A 17298-nucleotide genomic window follows, 5' to 3' on the forward strand; every position below is an offset into this window, starting at 1 on the left:
TTTCTAAAAATACTTTAAACAAACATACGAAACTGACATGATCGATAGTGTATTAAAAATACATGTTTGTATTCTGACCTTTTTGCTTCATTCCAGCAATCATTTTCACTTGCTTGTACGGTGGAAACAATAAAATGTGTATTGTTTTGTGACACCTAAAGAATGTGAATGCGTAGTTTAACTCAAGGTAATTAAAAGATTAGCATTATGTAATTCTAATCTTTTGATCCTCATTCAGTGAAATCTAGGCGTCACGGTTCACTGGCATTTCAGGTGTGAACAACATTTCGTATCAATTGTAAACGGGAGTCAGACAAAGTTTCAGACACATGAATGTAAAAAAAAATAATTAAAATTAATTAACGGGAATAATAAGATCGCACAATAACTGGATAGCTGTTGTATATTTTTATATTTTGCATAAGATCACTTTTATTGAATTATGACTTTTGATTACTTTAGTAACGATAAAATACTGAATTATTTTAATTGAAGAATTTATAAATAAAAATAGCCTTCTAAACACGAGTTTATGAACAAAAAATTGTACTATTTCAAATTAGGAACGGCAGCCTTAAATATTTCAAACAGATCATTAAAAATTGCAATTATATAATTTAGTCCATCCAAAGTGATCTTTAATTACCTATTTAGGAATTAAACTGCTCATCAAAATATTTTAAATCTCACAACACATGAATACTTCAGATATTTGAAAAAAGATGTTTTAAAAAATTGACAGGAAATTAAAGGATTTAATTGGAATGGAATCAACAAATTACGAACAGATATGCTTTTCAAGTGTGAAAAACATTAACAAAATTTATACATAATCAGGAATGTCCTTCTTAAAATACTCTTTGTCTCACACCGTAACTATATATAATACTTTAGCTATTTGACCAACGATGTATTAAAAAAAAATGAACGAATTAAATGTCATCTTTCCCTATTTTTTAATGTAATTATAAGTCTGTTTCAACTGGCAAGAATACCACTAAAACGGACAAGCAGTTTATTCTTTAAATTGCTGTCATTGAATATCAAGAGAGAAAATAAATCCCGAAATTGATTTGAAACTTTGATACTCTATAGTTTTCCTGGAAAATATTCACATCCCTCGGCATTAGTGTACTTCCAGTTGCGTATATATTACATGCATGTCGGAACAATTGTGATGATGGCGAATTTCTTCCTTTTTTCGAGAACAATCTAATTGATATATAAATGTCCATAACTTCGATGAGCCAAATACAGTTATATATCGACCTGTATTTAAATCTCTTCTTCTTCTTCTTTTGGTATACCTTAGTCTATCGTCATTTGATGATTACATACTGTTGGCATATGTGGACTTGTCATTTTACAAAACTTTTACCCCAATTTACGCAAAATGTATGTTTCTTTCTTATGTTCTATGTATACATGTATATGTTTTTATTTGCGCTATATGTCCGTAACTTATAATCCAGGGGCCGGTTTCACGAAACTATCCTAAGACATGTCATAAGATATATCTTAGAACATGTCTTATGATCCTCTTATGACTATCCTAGGACGTATCTCAGACCTTGTCTCGAACCTGTCTTAGGATGATCTTAGCTAAGACATCCCAAACCTGTCGGAAGATCTTTAAATTTTAAATATAAATATGATTTACAGAAAAAATCATGTAAATGTAGAATGCCTTACCATAAATTATTTTAAACGTATTGATTAATATATTGACATAGTTTGCAAAATAAATATAAAAAAATAAAAGTAATTTATAAAGAAATTATCTTTTAAACAATACATCAATATAAATATGAATTTTTTAATGCAAAATTAAGAAAAAAGAATATAAATTGATGACATTTTTTTGTACAAGTGAGTTGAATTCAATTTCGACTTTATTGTTTATAAAAGGTTAAGGGATAAAATTGTGCAATCTTAATATCAATACATCGAATTTTCATTGTTGACAAATCATGATAATCCGTCAACCTAGAAAGATAACGTTATAAGCAGGAACAGGAGAATAAATAATTAGATGATAATAAGATATTTTTTATCAAAATTAATATAAAAAATGAGTGTAATTTATATAAATAAACGTATAACTATCCTAAGACCATCATAAGACACCTCTCGCGTTGTCCTAACTTTATGACCAACTTTAAGAGATTTCCTCATTTAGGACCACTTTGTGAAACCCATTTAGGACTAAGATATGTCGTAAGACCATCCTAAGACAGCTTCGTGAAACTGGGCCCAGGCGTATATAAGAATGGTCGACAAGTGCGTACATTTTTTTAAATCAATATTTCTGGCCTTCACCATTGACAACGAGTATATATTACATTTTCCCAAATTTACCCTTGGGAAAAATACGTATATAGATTTTTATTTCATCAAATCTGTTTGGTTTTTTTTTGGTATTATTTATATTTTTATAAATAATTTTCTTTTCACCCGAAATGTTATTCATAAACAAGCGTATGAGTTTAGTAATATCACTTTCGGACACGCAAGATAGAGATGTATATCATACACCTAATAGTTCAAAATGGAAAGTTATAAGTTATCTGCCATGTACACTTATCAATACACTAAGAAGTGAAGCGATGCATGAATTTGCAAACTCGACAGAAAATCGCTTGAATACCTGGATGTGTCACCTCAGGTAAACGGACAGAAAGTCACAGGACATAAAGTCACAAATTTGATAGGACAAAAAGTCACAGGACAAAAAGTCACAAATAATTTGTTGACAATTGATTGAATATACGAGAGAAAGATCTTGAAATATTTTCTTTTTGTAACATATATTTATTTCTAAGTTTAGGCAATTGTTCATAAGCCTTGATAAATGAAAATTTATTAAAATTAATCATACAAAGGACATATTTCTTGGCAGAATGAAGCCATTTAGGTAATTAGCCACTGTGAAATTTTGTTTTCATAACAATTATTTGATCATAATTGATATTTTTTGAACACATTTTGAATTACAAAGTTGCTTCATATAAAATAGTTCAAGAAAAAACAAAAAAAATATTAAAAAAAATAGTGTAATCTTGTTCAAAGAAAAATAATCTCAAAACTGAATTGTGACTTTTTGTCCTGTGACTTTTTGTCCGTGACTTTTTGTCTGTGACTTTTTGTCCTGTGACTTTCTGTCCTACATTCTCACCTCACACCCCCTACAATATCTTTGGGAGTAATACCTTTAGCCATGCGGGTGATCAGTGGAGCGAAGATCCTAATTTATTTGAATAAAGTTTATTACATAAAAGAATTATGAACTAATTAGATTTCCGAAAACAATTCAAGTTTCACGGAAGACTTATTTATGATTTGAAATTTTGACTTTTTCACTATTAAATTCCTATATTATCAGTCTAAAAATAACAGATCATGGTTATATCAAAAAAAAAGAAGAAAATTTTCCGTATCAAGTTAGTTAACTAGTTTTAACTAGTCGGATAAAACAACCGTACGATTGACGAGATATCGACACGCAATTACGACTACATCAGGTTACTGTAGTTTTGGTCCTTAGACATATCGTGACTGCAAATCGGAGAAGGTGACAAAATGGCTGACCGCAGAGAATTGATACTCTAAATTGAAAATCGATGGTGATCTCTTATCTAGCAGAATAAAACTTTAATATCTATGAATTTGAGCATTTTTGTCGAGCCTTCGACTTTAGTCGAAAAAGCGAGACTAAGCGATCCTACATTCCGTCGTCGTCGGCGTCGTCGTCGGCGTCAACAAATATTCACTCTGTGGTTAAAGTTTTTGAAATTTTAATAACTTTCTTAAACTATACTGGATTTCTACCAAACTTTGACAGAAGCTTGTTTATGATCATAAGATAGTATCCAGAAGTAAATTTTGTAAAAATAAAATTCCATTTTTTCCGTATTTTACTATAAATGGACTTAGTTTTTTCTGCGGGGAAACAAAACATTCACTCTGTGGTTAAAGTTTTTAGAATTTTAATAACTTTCTCAAACTATCCTGGGTTTGTACCAAACTTGGACAGAAGCTTGTTTATGATCATAAGATAATATCCAGAAGTAAATTTTGTAAAAATAAAATTCCATTTTTTCCGTATTTTACTTATAAATGGACTTAGTTTTTTCTGCGGGGAAACATTACATTCACTCTGTGGTTAAAGTTTTTAGAATTTTAATAACTTTCTTTAACTATCCTGGGTTTGTACCAAACTTGGACAGAAGCTTGTTTATGATCATAAGATAGTATCCAGAAGAAAATTTTGTAAAAATAAAATTCAATTTTTTCCGTATTTTACTTATAAATGGACTTAGTTTTTTCTGCAGGGAACCATTACATTCACTCTGTGGTTAAAGTTTTTAAAATTTAAATAACTTTCTTAAACTATCCTGGGTTTGTACCAAACTTGGAAATAACCTTATTTATGATCATAAGATTGTATCCAGAAGTAAAGTTTGTAAAAAGATTACTCTGTTTTTTTCTGTAATTTACTTTCAAATGGACTTAGATTTTCTTACAATCATAAAATAGTAACAAGAGGAATATTTTTATTGATTTTTTTCCTCATTGTTGTTGAGCCTGTGATTTACAGCAAAAATAGGCGAGACACTGGGTTCCGCGGAACCCTTACAAATTTTTATACAGAATAAACATAATATCAATTTTTGATTTTTTTGCGAAGTTTCCCTTTAAAATGACAAAATCAAAACAATAAATGCACGCAATAATTTCTGAATTTTCAGAAGTAATAAAAAAAACTTAGCTGAGGGGGGAAATAAGAACATTGTAGAACTAGACTGAAGTGATCTGCAGGTAAATGTTGCAAGGTAAACTAAGATAACTCTGCCACCAAGGTATCTGTTCATCATTATGTATTGTATTAGATGACATAAAACATCATGTCTTTGTTCAGTGTTTCTGTTCATCATTATGTATTGTATTAGATGACATAAAACATCATGTCTTTGTTCAGTGTTTCTGTTCATCATTATGTATTGTATTAGATGACATAAAACATCATGTCTTTGTTCAGTGTTTCTGTTCATCATTATGTATTGTATTAGATGACATAAAACATCATGTCTTTGTTCAGTGTTTCTGTTCATCATTATGTATTGTATTAGATGACATAAAACATCATGTCTTTGTTCAGTGTTTCTGTTCATCATTATGTATTGTATTAGATGACATAAAACATCATGTCTTTCTTCAGTGTAATCCTGTTTATGTCAAACTGTAGACAAAGTAATAGGAATGAATTATATTGCTGTCACTTAATATTTGATTTGATCCCAACACTTAATATTTGATTCAAAACACCACCACTTAATATTTGATTCAAAACAGTATGGTTAATAATTATAATCTATATTTATAGAAAGTAATGGAACTACAATGCACAGAGGTTTAGTGTCAGAGGAAAATATAGAGAGTCAAGACATGTCAATCGCTATTGATCCAGGGGAGGATGGGAGAAATTCACATAGCCCTCAACGTAAACAGACAGTTGAACAACAGATTATCCTGAAAGAGGAGGTAGAGAGGAGATACACTAAGTTTGGTAACCAGTATGAAGTGACAGAACGACAGAATGCTGGCGTTTACATTGATGCATTATGTAAATTGTTACCAGAATTGATGGAGATGTACTCAGAACAAGATGTAGACGAAGCTTTACAGAAATTCTCATCCAAATTTTGTTCTGGTAAGTATTAGGTATAGTTGTTTAGATGATTATGAATACTAATGACAAAAAGAACCAAAAGACAACACACATTCTTCCACAATATACAGGTGTCTACACAAAATATAAATCTCTTCATCCTCCAAACTATAAACGTTAAGAAGGAATTCAACAGAAACAATAAACTTCTACAAATAACAAATAAACAGATTTGCCAACCTCTGATGAGGATACCGACATGAGAGAGGCACATGATAATGTCAGGTTGATATAACTGAGGTTTTCTTCAAGTTCCCTTTTCAATCATGATCAGTGAGCTATCAAAACATAAAATAAAAATGAGAAAAATCAGTACAAGAAAAGCACTGAGGCTGAATAATAGCACTAGAGTAGATTTAATACCCAAAAAAATGCAGTAAAATTTCTGTAAAACGTTGAGAGTAAAATTTTAAGAGTAGAGTTTATTTGGTTTGCAATTTTTCCAATTTTAAAATTGTCATGAATATCTTGTTGTTGAATTGGTAAATGTATGAATGTAAGAATACTCTTTTTTCTAGAAATATTGAAAAACCAAACAGAATTTGATAGTGAAATAGGTCACATGACAGTATTGAATGCAGATAGTGTTTATGTTATCACCATGACAACATTATTACTGAACATGAAGTTATCAACAGAGGGATACTATGATAGTGAAAACAAAGATAAAATTAGCATAACAGAGGTATGCTGATCCAACCAGTTTCTGGTGTGGTTTATTTTGCTCAGTCTAAGTTTTCTGTGTAGTGTATGTATAGTACCATGGTTTGTTATTTCATTGTCATTCTTTTTTTGCTATGGTTTTCTTTGTTTCTTTCTACTTCTAAATTTTGATCTCACCTCCTTGTTCTTCCACCTTTTCCCCCTATGTTATTAGGTAATGTAGATAGTATTGTTTTTCTTTTTATCTTTAATGTAGGGATTGTGCGAACATTTGGCAGATTGTTTGTGTAATACATTACTACAGTGACTTCCTTACTCGTATAATAGATGTTTATTGAGGATATTTTGTATAAATCAGTCAACTCAACCCAAATTGTGTTGATTGTACAAATATTTAGAGAATCTTACAAATGCAATCATATGTTTTTTTTAACCTGCTTCTTAAAGATGACTGTGGTATAGAAATATTGTTTAATACCTATACTTATCACATATGGCAGTAGTATATGCTAAAGGTATGTCTTTTAGTCAGTGTGAGATGAAATGATATGCATATACAGCCACCAGCAGGCTAAAGAACAATCAATTAGACATTTTACAAAGAAACACTGTCTTTTTACTTCTGTATTTTAATGTCTCTGCCATAATACCAGTATGATATACTTGTTGATAATATTGGGTTCATCTGAGCAAAATGTAATATTAATTGATAATTATCTTATCTTTTCAGAAAGACTATTTAGATGACATTTTTGGTTGTGGTTTGATGCTGTTTGTTTCTCCAGCTTGGCTGAGTGAGGTTTATAGCCAAACAATATCAAATGATTTTCTGAAGCAGTGTGGATGTTTCAGCAAACTAGAATCTCCTTTACTATCTATTATAAAAGGTAATGTCTATGAAGGATAATATATAACCAATATTCTTGATAAGAAGCCTTTTACTAAATAGCAAAGCTGTTTAAAAAATACTTGTCACTGATGACATGGATAAATTGAAGCTATATTTGCATAAGTGTCATCACATGATAGTGCATGCTATCTTTACAATAATTCTATGGGTAAAATTAATTTGCTATGCAATGATAATGAATAATCTATGAATGGAATATTAAACTACATAAGCTTGTGAGTGCAATTGATAATCATTGAGAGGCATATTTTCATACGACTGCAATTTTTTTTTTTGCGTCGTATAATGCTATAATGTCGTCTGCATTGTTGTCAGTGTCGTCGTTGTCCGAAGACACATTTAGTTTCCGGACAATAACTTTAGTTTGAGCGAATGGATCTTTATAAATTTTTACCAGAATGTTCAATTCCACTAAAGGAAGGTTGGGATGGATTTTGGGGGTTATGGTCCCAATAGTTTTGGAATTAAGGGCCAAAAAGGGGACCAAAAAGGAGCATTTTTGTAGTTTTCAACAATAACTTGTGATTAAGTGTATGAATCTCTCTGAAATTATACCAGGAGTTTCCATACCATAAAGGGATAGTTAGTATTGATTTTGGGGAGTTGTGGCTCAAATGTTTTGAAATTAGGGGCAAAAAAAGGGGAAAAACTAGGTTTTTATGGTCAATGGACATTGAATTAAGTCAATTTAAAAGCAGTGTAAGGGAGGTAATTCAAAAACATTTGATTTACCTCCCTTACACTACTTGTAAATTATGTATAAAGAAATGTCAGGTTTTGAATTAATTGCATAAAAAGGGGTGTGGTAGTTGTTATCAATTTTTTTTCTCCAAATTTCTCAAATTTCAAATTTTTGAAAAGTTTGAAGAAGAAATCTTTAATTGCACAATATTGTGCAATAGATTTGTAAGATCTTGACATTTGTTTTGTGTAAGAAACCCATATTATGTCAAAAATTTGATTACAATCCAAATTTAGAGCTGTATCTAGCTTGAATGTTGTGTCCATACTTGCCCCAACTGTTCAGGGTTTGACCTCTGCGGTCGTATAAAGCTGCACCCTGCGGAGCACCTGGTTCAATATTGATGCAGTGTTATGTTTCCATATCCAAATTTAAATGTAAGTAGTTATTATTCTTTATGTATATCTTAAATACAGTAAAATTTCATTACAGATATAGATGGCCTTGGGAATCATGACAAAGGAGGACAACTCTTAACAAAGGTGCAGAAATATGATATGACAACTGAACCCTCATCAGAAAATATAAAGCATGTGGAAATGGGTGAGTATATTTCTGAGAGACCTTATACATTTTAACACATGGCTTGTGCAGCAGTAGTATTAGACAAATTTTGGGTAGGTGAAGTGGCATGAATCGAGTTTTTGATTATAACTGAACTTTCTGTTTAAGTTTTGTAGCCAACATATTTCTGTTGATGAAGTGTCAATCTTCTGTGATATCAGGAACTGTTAAGAAAAATGCATTTATCAAATCTGAACATGAGATATTGTAGTGAAAACATCTTTTTTATTTTTTAATTCTTGTGACTATAGATATGAACTATATAGATTGGACTGTAAATCAACAGGTAAGGGAGATAACTTAGATTATATGATTCATTTTATTCTATGGAGTTATTATTTCATGTTACCATACGTACAAAGATACACTTGCCTTTCTAACTATGTAGTTTTGAGATTAGAATATAATGAGGTTAACATTATGCATGATTGCTGACACAAATTTGTTTGAAACATACTTCCTGAAAAGGCATCTTGAATTTAAATATTGTTTATGTATCTCAAACTTCCATTAACCATTCAGATTAGTGATGGATAAATAAACTAGAGGCTCTAAAGAGCCTGTGTCGCTCACCTTGGTCTATGTGAATATTAAACAATGGACACAGATGGATTCATGACAAAATTGTGTTTTGATGATGGTGATGTGTTTGTAGATCTTACTTTACTAAACATTCTTGCTGCTTACAATTATCTCTATCTATAACAGTACTTTCTGTGGAAAATGTTATTGAAAATCTTCAAATTTTAAGAAAATTGTTAAAAATTTACTATGAAGGGCAATAACTCCTTAGGGGGTCAATTGACTATTTTGGTCATAGTGACTTATTTTTAGTTCTTACTTTGCTGTACATTATTGCTGTTAACAGTTTATCTCTATCTATAATAATATTCCAGATAACAAAAAAAAAACAGCAAAATTTCCTCAAAATTACCAATTCAGGGGCAGCAACCTAACAACCGATTATCCGATTCATCTGAAAATTCCAGGGCAGATAGATCGTGACCTGATCAACAATTTTACTTCCTGTCAGATTTGCTCTTAATGCTTTGATGTTTGAGTTATAAGCCAAAAACTGCATTTTACCCCCATGTTCTATTTTTAGCCATGGCGGCCATCTTGGTTTGTTGGCCGAGTTACCGGACACATTTTTTTAACTAGATACCCCAATTATGGCTAAGTTTGGTTAAATTTGGCCCAGTAGTTTCAGAGGAGAAGATTTTTCTAAAAGATTACTAAGATTTACGAAAAATGGTTAAAAATTGACTATAAAGGGCAATAACTCCTAAAGTGGTCAACTGACCATTTTGGTCATGTTGACTTATTTGTAGATCTTACTTTGCTGAACATTATTGCTGTTTACAGTTTATCTCTATCTATAATAATATTCAAGATAATAACCAAAAACAGCAAAATTTCCTTAAAATTACCATTTCAGGGGCAGTAACCCAACAACGGAACGTCTGATTCATCTGAAAATTTCAGGGCAGATAGATCTTGACCTGATAAACAATTTTACCCGGTCAGATTTGCTCTTAATGCTTTGGTTTTTGAGTTATAAGCCAAAAACTGCATTTTACCCCTATGTTCTATTTTTAGCCATGGCGGCCATCTTGGTTGGTTGGCCGGGTCACGCCACACATTTTTTAAACTAGATACCCCAATGATGATTGTGGCCAAGTTTGGATTAATTTGTCCAGGTAGTTTCAGAGGAGAAGATTTTTGTAAAAGATAACTAAGATTTACGAAAAATGGTTAAAAATGGACTAAAAAGGGCAATAACTCCTAAAGGGGTCAACTGACCATTTCGATCATGTTGACTTATTTGTAAATCTTACTTTGCTGAACATTATTGCTGTTTACAGTTTATCTCTATCTATAATAATATTCAAGATAATAACCAAAAACAGCAAAATTTCCTTAAAATTATCAATTCAGGGGCAGCAACCCAACAACGGGTTGTCCGATTCATCTGAAAATTTCAGGGCAGATAGATTTTGACCTGATAAACAATTTTACCCCTGTCAGATTTGCTCTAAATGCTTTGGTTTTTGAGTTACAAGCCAAAAACTGCATTTTACCCCTATGTTCTATTTTTAGCCATGGCGGCCATCTTGGTTGGTTGGCCGGGTCACGCCACACATTTTTTAAACTAGATACCCCAATGATGATTGTGGCCAAGTTTGGTTTAATTTGGCCCAGTAGTTTCAGAGGAGAAGATTTTTGTAAAAGTTAACGACGACGGACGACGACGACGACGACGGACGACGGACGACGACGGACGACGGACGCAAAGTGATGGGAAAAGCTCACTTGGCCCTTCGGGCCAGGTGAGCTAAAAAGGGAATTGCTTCCATGATTCATTGTTGAAACAGAATTAATACTAATTAATTTCAACTACATATTTTGTTCTAATTTTTAGCTCACCTGACCTGAAAGGTCAAGTGAGCTTTTCTCATCACTTGGTGTCCGTCGTCCGTCGTCCGTAAACTTTTACAAAAATCTTCTCCTCTGAAACTACTGGGCCAAATTCTACCAAACTTGGCCACAATCATCCTTAGGATATCTAGTTTAAAAAATGTGTGGCGTGACCCGTCAAACCAACCAAGATGGCCGCCATGGCTAAAAATAGAACATAGGGGTAAAATGCAGTGTTTGGCTTATAACTCAAAAACCAAAGCATTTAGAGCAAATCTGATGTGGGGTAAAATGGTTTATCAGGTGAAGATCTATCTGCCCTGAAATTTTCAGACGAATCGGATAACCTGTTGTTGGGTTGCTGCCCCTGAAATGGTTATTTTAAGGAAATTTTGCAGTTTTTGGTTATTATCTTGAATACTATTATAGATAGAGATAAACTGTAAACAGCAATAATGTTCAGCAGAGTAAGACCTACAAATAAGTCAACATGACCAAAATTGCCAGTCGACCCCTTTAGGAGTTATTGCCCTTTATAGTCAATTTTTAACAACTTTTCATCATTTTTTGTAACTTTTCTAAAAATCTTCTTCTCTAAAACTACTTTGCCAAATTTAATCAAACTTGGCGACAATTATCATTGTGGTTTATAGTTTAAAAAATGTGTCCGATGACCCAGCCTACCAAACAAAATGGCCGACATGGCTAAAATTAGAACGTAGTGGTAAAATGCAGTTTTTGCTTTATATCTTTGAAACCAAGACATTTAGGGCAAATCTTTCAAGATTTTAATGTCCATCAGAATAAGATATATCCCCTCACAAATTTTCAGTTGAATCGGACAACCTGTTGTTGGGTTGCTGCCCTTAAATTGGTTATTTTAAGAAAATTTTGCAGTTTTTGGTTATTATCTTGAATACTATTATAGATAGAGATAAACTGTAAACAGCAATAATGTTCAGCAAAGTAAGATCTACAAATAAGTCAGCATGATCAAAATTGTTAGAGGACCCCCTAAGGAGTTATTGCCCTTTAGAGTCAATATTAAACAACTTTTCCTCATTTTTGTAACTTGTATAAAAATCTTTTCTAAAACTACTTGGCCAAATTTAACCAAACTTGGCCACAATCATAATACTAGGGTATCTATTTTTAAAAAGAGTGTCTAATGACCCCGCCTACCAACAAAGATGGCCGACATCAGTAAACACATTAACAGGTGAGCGACACAGGCTCTTGAGAGCCTCTAGTTTTAGTTGTATATTAGGCCACACCAATTTGATTCCTTGTTCGACGGACCCGCTCGCACCAATTTTTTTCAAAACAGATTTTTTTTAATTTTTTTATATTCCCGCTTCTCGCATCCGAAAATGTAATCATGTCCATTTCCCGCACCGTTTTTTTTTTTGTAAATAAAAAGATATCAACATTTGTTTTTAAAATCACAGTCTAACCTGTATATAACGATTTTAAACATAAAAGCACCCCACCACACTGTGTAAATTTCTGTGTGAATATTTGTTTCAGCATGAAACCTATTTATCCAAAGTGGGAGACAGTGCTCCCTTATAAATTTATAACAGCAGAAATACCTGTTAAGAACAAAAAATTGGTTTCTTTCCCCCTTACTTATATTCCCTATCAAAAAATGTTCGTTGTTAGAATAAAGTACAAAGAACTTCTGAAGGATTTGCCTTCAACTGCTGTATATTGTATGCTGGCGAAACAAAACTATCCATGGCCGCTGCATGTTTATGCACCTGTCCTGATTGATTCAGGGGCCTTGTCGTTCAGCAGTTATCGTTTGTTGATGTTGTTCATTGGTATTTTCCTGTTTGGATATATAAATTAGATCGTTGGTTTTCCTGTTCCAATTGTGTACGCTAATAATTTTGGGGTCCTTTATAGCTTGCTGTTTGGTCTGTATCAAAGCCCTGTGTTAAAGGCCGTACTTTGACCTGTGTTTGTTATTATCAGGTTGAGAACAACCCTCCCTCAGACAAGGGGTCATTTTACTGATGTAGAAAAGAAAATAGAAATACCAAGGATTTGTATAGTTCTTCTATACAAAACCTTTGAAAACTTAGAATTTTGTACTCAAAAAGAGGAGAGTTACATCATATTTTCAACAACTTTTTCTAAAAGAGGGGTCCACTTATTTTGAATAATATTAAACTGTTAAAGTAAAATGTGTTAATTTAACATGGTTAAAGTCCAGGAATATTACAAAATTCTTGGACATGTTTTGACAATTTAATACCAGATAGATATATAGTTCTTTGAGAAAATATGAGCCCTTTTGTACAAACAAATACATTAAGACTTATATTGATCCCTCATAAAACATGTAAAAGGGATATTTATAACATTAAGGGGTTGCCCCCAAACTGATTATGACTTGGGTGGAGAATTGTCTCATTGTCAGTCACACATACATAGACCAGATTTAATTATTTCTTGGTGAACAGGGAAAAAATACTTCAGAAATTAAAGAAATGTCAAAGTACAAGTGATAAATCAAGTTTTAATATTGTCAAAACCTACTATTTTATGTTTACAAAAAAAAATTATAATCGCTCGCCTTTACTTTTCAAGCTTCGCCTCAAAAATTTGCAAATTAAATATTTTTTTATTAAAATTTTCAAATCGCTCGCTCGCCCCAAATTTTGGAGTCCAAAAATCCGTAGAACAAGAAATTAAATTGGTGTGGCCTTATAATATATGATTTTCTCTTATCCAGGGAGAAGATTTTGTAGGCGAATTTTGTCCAGATGTTGGGATAGTATCTTGGATGTATTGTCAGTTCTTTTGAATGGAAAGAATTCCTGTGGCATTACAAGCAGTATAGCATTAATGCTAGGGACTGAGGGAGCTAAGGAAGAGAGCATCAGAGCCAGAGAAGCTATTTGTATGAGTTTAGAAGGTTTACAGAAAGCAGCCAGGCTTTGTTGCCTATTAGGTAACTAAATAACGGAAAAGTATTTTAAAAATCAAATAAGTTTGACTAAGACATAACTTATATTTAACCTTATATCAAAATTTTGATATTTTTTTTATGATTTAAAGAGATCTTATTTTAACCTATTATTATGTATCCTTCAAGAAATTGGTGATTCAATTCCTGACCATTTCAAATTTGTGGCTTGACATATTATACATGTACCTGTATGTATAGTAGAGAGAGTGAGATATTTCCTTGTTAAACCTAATTCTATTGAAAATAAAAATAAGGAGTTTTAGTCTGAACCGTAATGAGACAACTATCTACAGCCTACATTAGTTATCAAAACTTATGGTAAAACACTAATGTTTGCATAAATATCTAAAACGAATCTTTTAATTGATGCTTATACTCTCTGACTAGTTTTATTAGCTCACCTGGCCTAAAAGGCCATGTGAGCTTTTCTCATCACTTGGCGTCCGTCGTCGTCATCGTCTGTTGTCGTTAACAATTTTTCAAACATCTTCTCCTCTGAAACTACTGAATGGATTTGAATGAAACTTAAAATGATTGTTCCTTAAATTATCCTGCACAATGTGTGTGCTTCGATTTTTGATCCGTCAAAAAACATGGCCGCCATTACTTAAAATAGAACATAGGGGTCAAATGCAGTTTTTGGCTTATATCTCAAAAACGGAAGCATTTAGAGCAAATCTGACAGGGGTAAAAATGTTCATTAGGTCAAGATCTATCAGCCCAGAAATTTTCAGATGAATCAAACAAACCATTGTTGGGTTGCTGCCACTTAATTGGTAATTTTAAGGAAATTTTGCAGTTTTTGGTCATTATCTTGAATATTATTATAGATGAAGATAAACTGTAAACAGCAAAAATGATCAGCAAAGTAAGATCTACAAATAAGCTAATATGACAAAAATTGTCAATTGACCCCTTAAGGGGTTATTGTCCTTTAATGACAATTTTTCACAATTTGTTCATCATATTTGCTAACTTTAAAAAATCTTCTCCTCTAAAACTACTCAACCAAATTCAACCAAACTTCATTTGAATGATCAGTAGGGTGTATAAAATAAATTTGTATTTTATTTTCTATTTCGTCAAAAAACATGGCCGAAGGCATTGTTTACCAGGTGAGCGATTCAGGCTCTTGAGAGCCTCTTGTTATATATACTGAAAGATCAAAACATTTTGCATGGATTCATAATTGCAAATGTTAAACAACAGACACAAATCTAGCGTTATAATTGTCATGTCAGTAAATGTTGCATTATCATACCAATAATGCCATGAAAAGTTATATTTGAAATGCAAGCTTATATTTTTGTCAATTTTCCATTGCAGTTACAGTGTAACCTGTGTTATCTGACAACAATACACTAGAGGACCAGAATAAAATGTGAGATTAGGCAGGGTGTCAGAATACTCAGGTGTTGGATTAGGCAGGTTACACTGTATTTCTGAATTTACATTGTCATCTTTTGAATGAAATTATTTTTAATTTAGGAATGCCACAGAGATGTGGAAATGTGTTCTCCCATTTGGCAACAACATCTTGTGTGATGTTACATACTCCTAAAAGTCCAATCCTGGAGAGAAAACTACCAAATAAACCATCAGTCAACAGTAAAGTAAAGCCAGTTAAACTTCATGCTTCACATGTACTCAGTATGGATGTATTGATGACAACAGGTCTAGAGATGGGAGGTCACTCCGCTGATTGTTGGAAACACTTATTTAGGTATTGTTTAACTTTATAACATGTCAACAGGTCTAGAGAGGGGAGGTCACTCCTCTGATTGTTGGAAACACTTATTGAGGTATTGTTTAACTTAATAACATGTCAACAGGTCTAGAGATGGGAGGTCACTCCGCTGATTGTTGGAAACACTTATTTAGGTATTGTTTAACTTAATAACATGTCAACAGGTCTAGAGAGGGGAAGTCACTCCTCTGATTGTTGGAAACACTTATTTGGGTATTGTTTAACTTAATAACATGTCAACAGGTCTAGAGAGGGGAATTCACTCCTCTGATTGTTGGAAACACTTATTTAGGTATTGTTTAACTTAATAACATGTCAACAGGTCTAGAGAGGGGAAGTCACTCCGCTGATTGTTGGAAACACTTATTTAGGTATTGTTTAACTTTATAACATGTCAACAGGTCTAGAGAGGGGAGGTCACTCCTCTGATTGTTGGAAACACTTATTTAGGTATTGTTTAACTTAATAACATGACAACAGGTCTAGAGATGGGAGGTCACTCCGCTGATTGTTGGAAACACTTATTTAGGTATTGTTTAACTTTATAACATGTCAACAGGTCTAGAGATGGGAGGTCACGCCGCTGATTGTTGGAAACACTTATTAAGGTATTGTTTAACTTTATAACATGTCAACAGGTCTAGAGAGGGGAGGTCACTCCGCTGATTGTTGGAAACACTTATTTAGATATTGTTTAACTTAATAACATGTCAACAGGTCTAGAGAGGGGAGGTCACTCCGCTGATTGTTGGAAACACTTATTTAGGTATTGTTTAACTTTATAACATGTCAACAGGTCTAGAGAGGGGAGGTCACTCCGCTGATTGTTGGAAACACTTATTAAGGTATTGTTTAACTTTATAACATGTCAACAGGTCTAGAGAGGGGAAGTCACTCCTCTGATTGTTGGAAACACTTATTTAGGTATTGTTTAACTTTATAACATGTCAACAGGTCTAGAGAGGGGAAGTCACTCCTCTGATTGTTGGAAACACTTATTTAGGTATTCTTTAACTTTATAACATGACAACAGGTGTAGAGATGGGAGGTCACTCCGCTGATTGTTGGAAACACTTATTTAGGTATTGTTTAACTTAATAACATGTCAACAGGTCTAGAGAGGGGAAGTCACTCCGCTGATTGTTGGAAACACTTATTTAGGTATTGTTTAACTTAATAACATGTCAACAGGTCTAGAGAGGGGAAGTCACTCCTCTGATTGTTGGAAACACTTATTTAGGTATTGTTTAACTTAATAACATGTCAACAGGTCTTGAGATGGAGGTCACTCCTCTGATTGTTGGAAACACTTATTTAGGTATTGTTTAACTTTATAACATGACAACAGGTCTAGAGAGGGGAGGTCACTCCGCTGATTGTTGGAAACACTTATTTAGGTATTGTTTAACTTTATAACATGTCAACAGGTCTAGAGAGGGGAAGTCACTCCTCTGATTGTTGGAAACACTTATTTAGGTATTGTTTAACTTAATAACATGTCAACAGGTCTAGAGATGGGAGGTCACTCCGCTGATTGTTGGAAACACTT

The 17298-nt window shown here is 32.7% G+C and overlaps 1 protein-coding gene across 4 annotated transcripts in view; it reads left to right on the forward strand.

Annotated features, from left to right (window-relative positions):
• LOC139492235 (brefeldin A-inhibited guanine nucleotide-exchange protein 3-like) overlaps positions 1 to 17298 on the forward strand; it is a 104454-nt gene that overhangs the window by 42078 nt on the left and 45078 nt on the right. For all 4 annotated transcript variants that reach the window (XM_071280419.1, XM_071280420.1, XM_071280421.1 and 1 more), the window contains 6 exons: positions 5384 to 5710; positions 6247 to 6413; positions 7122 to 7278; positions 8476 to 8586; positions 13766 to 13984; positions 15491 to 15725. In XM_071280419.1, the coding sequence (XP_071136520.1) occupies positions 5384 to 5710; positions 6247 to 6413; positions 7122 to 7278; positions 8476 to 8586; positions 13766 to 13984; positions 15491 to 15725 (1216 nt within the window). The remainder of the gene's footprint in view (positions 1 to 5383; positions 5711 to 6246; positions 6414 to 7121; positions 7279 to 8475; positions 8587 to 13765; positions 13985 to 15490; positions 15726 to 17298) is intronic.

This window comes from Mytilus edulis, chromosome 10 (assembly GCF_963676685.1).
Source record: "Mytilus edulis chromosome 10, xbMytEdul2.2, whole genome shotgun sequence".
NCBI lineage: Eukaryota > Metazoa > Mollusca > Bivalvia > Mytilida > Mytilidae > Mytilus > Mytilus edulis.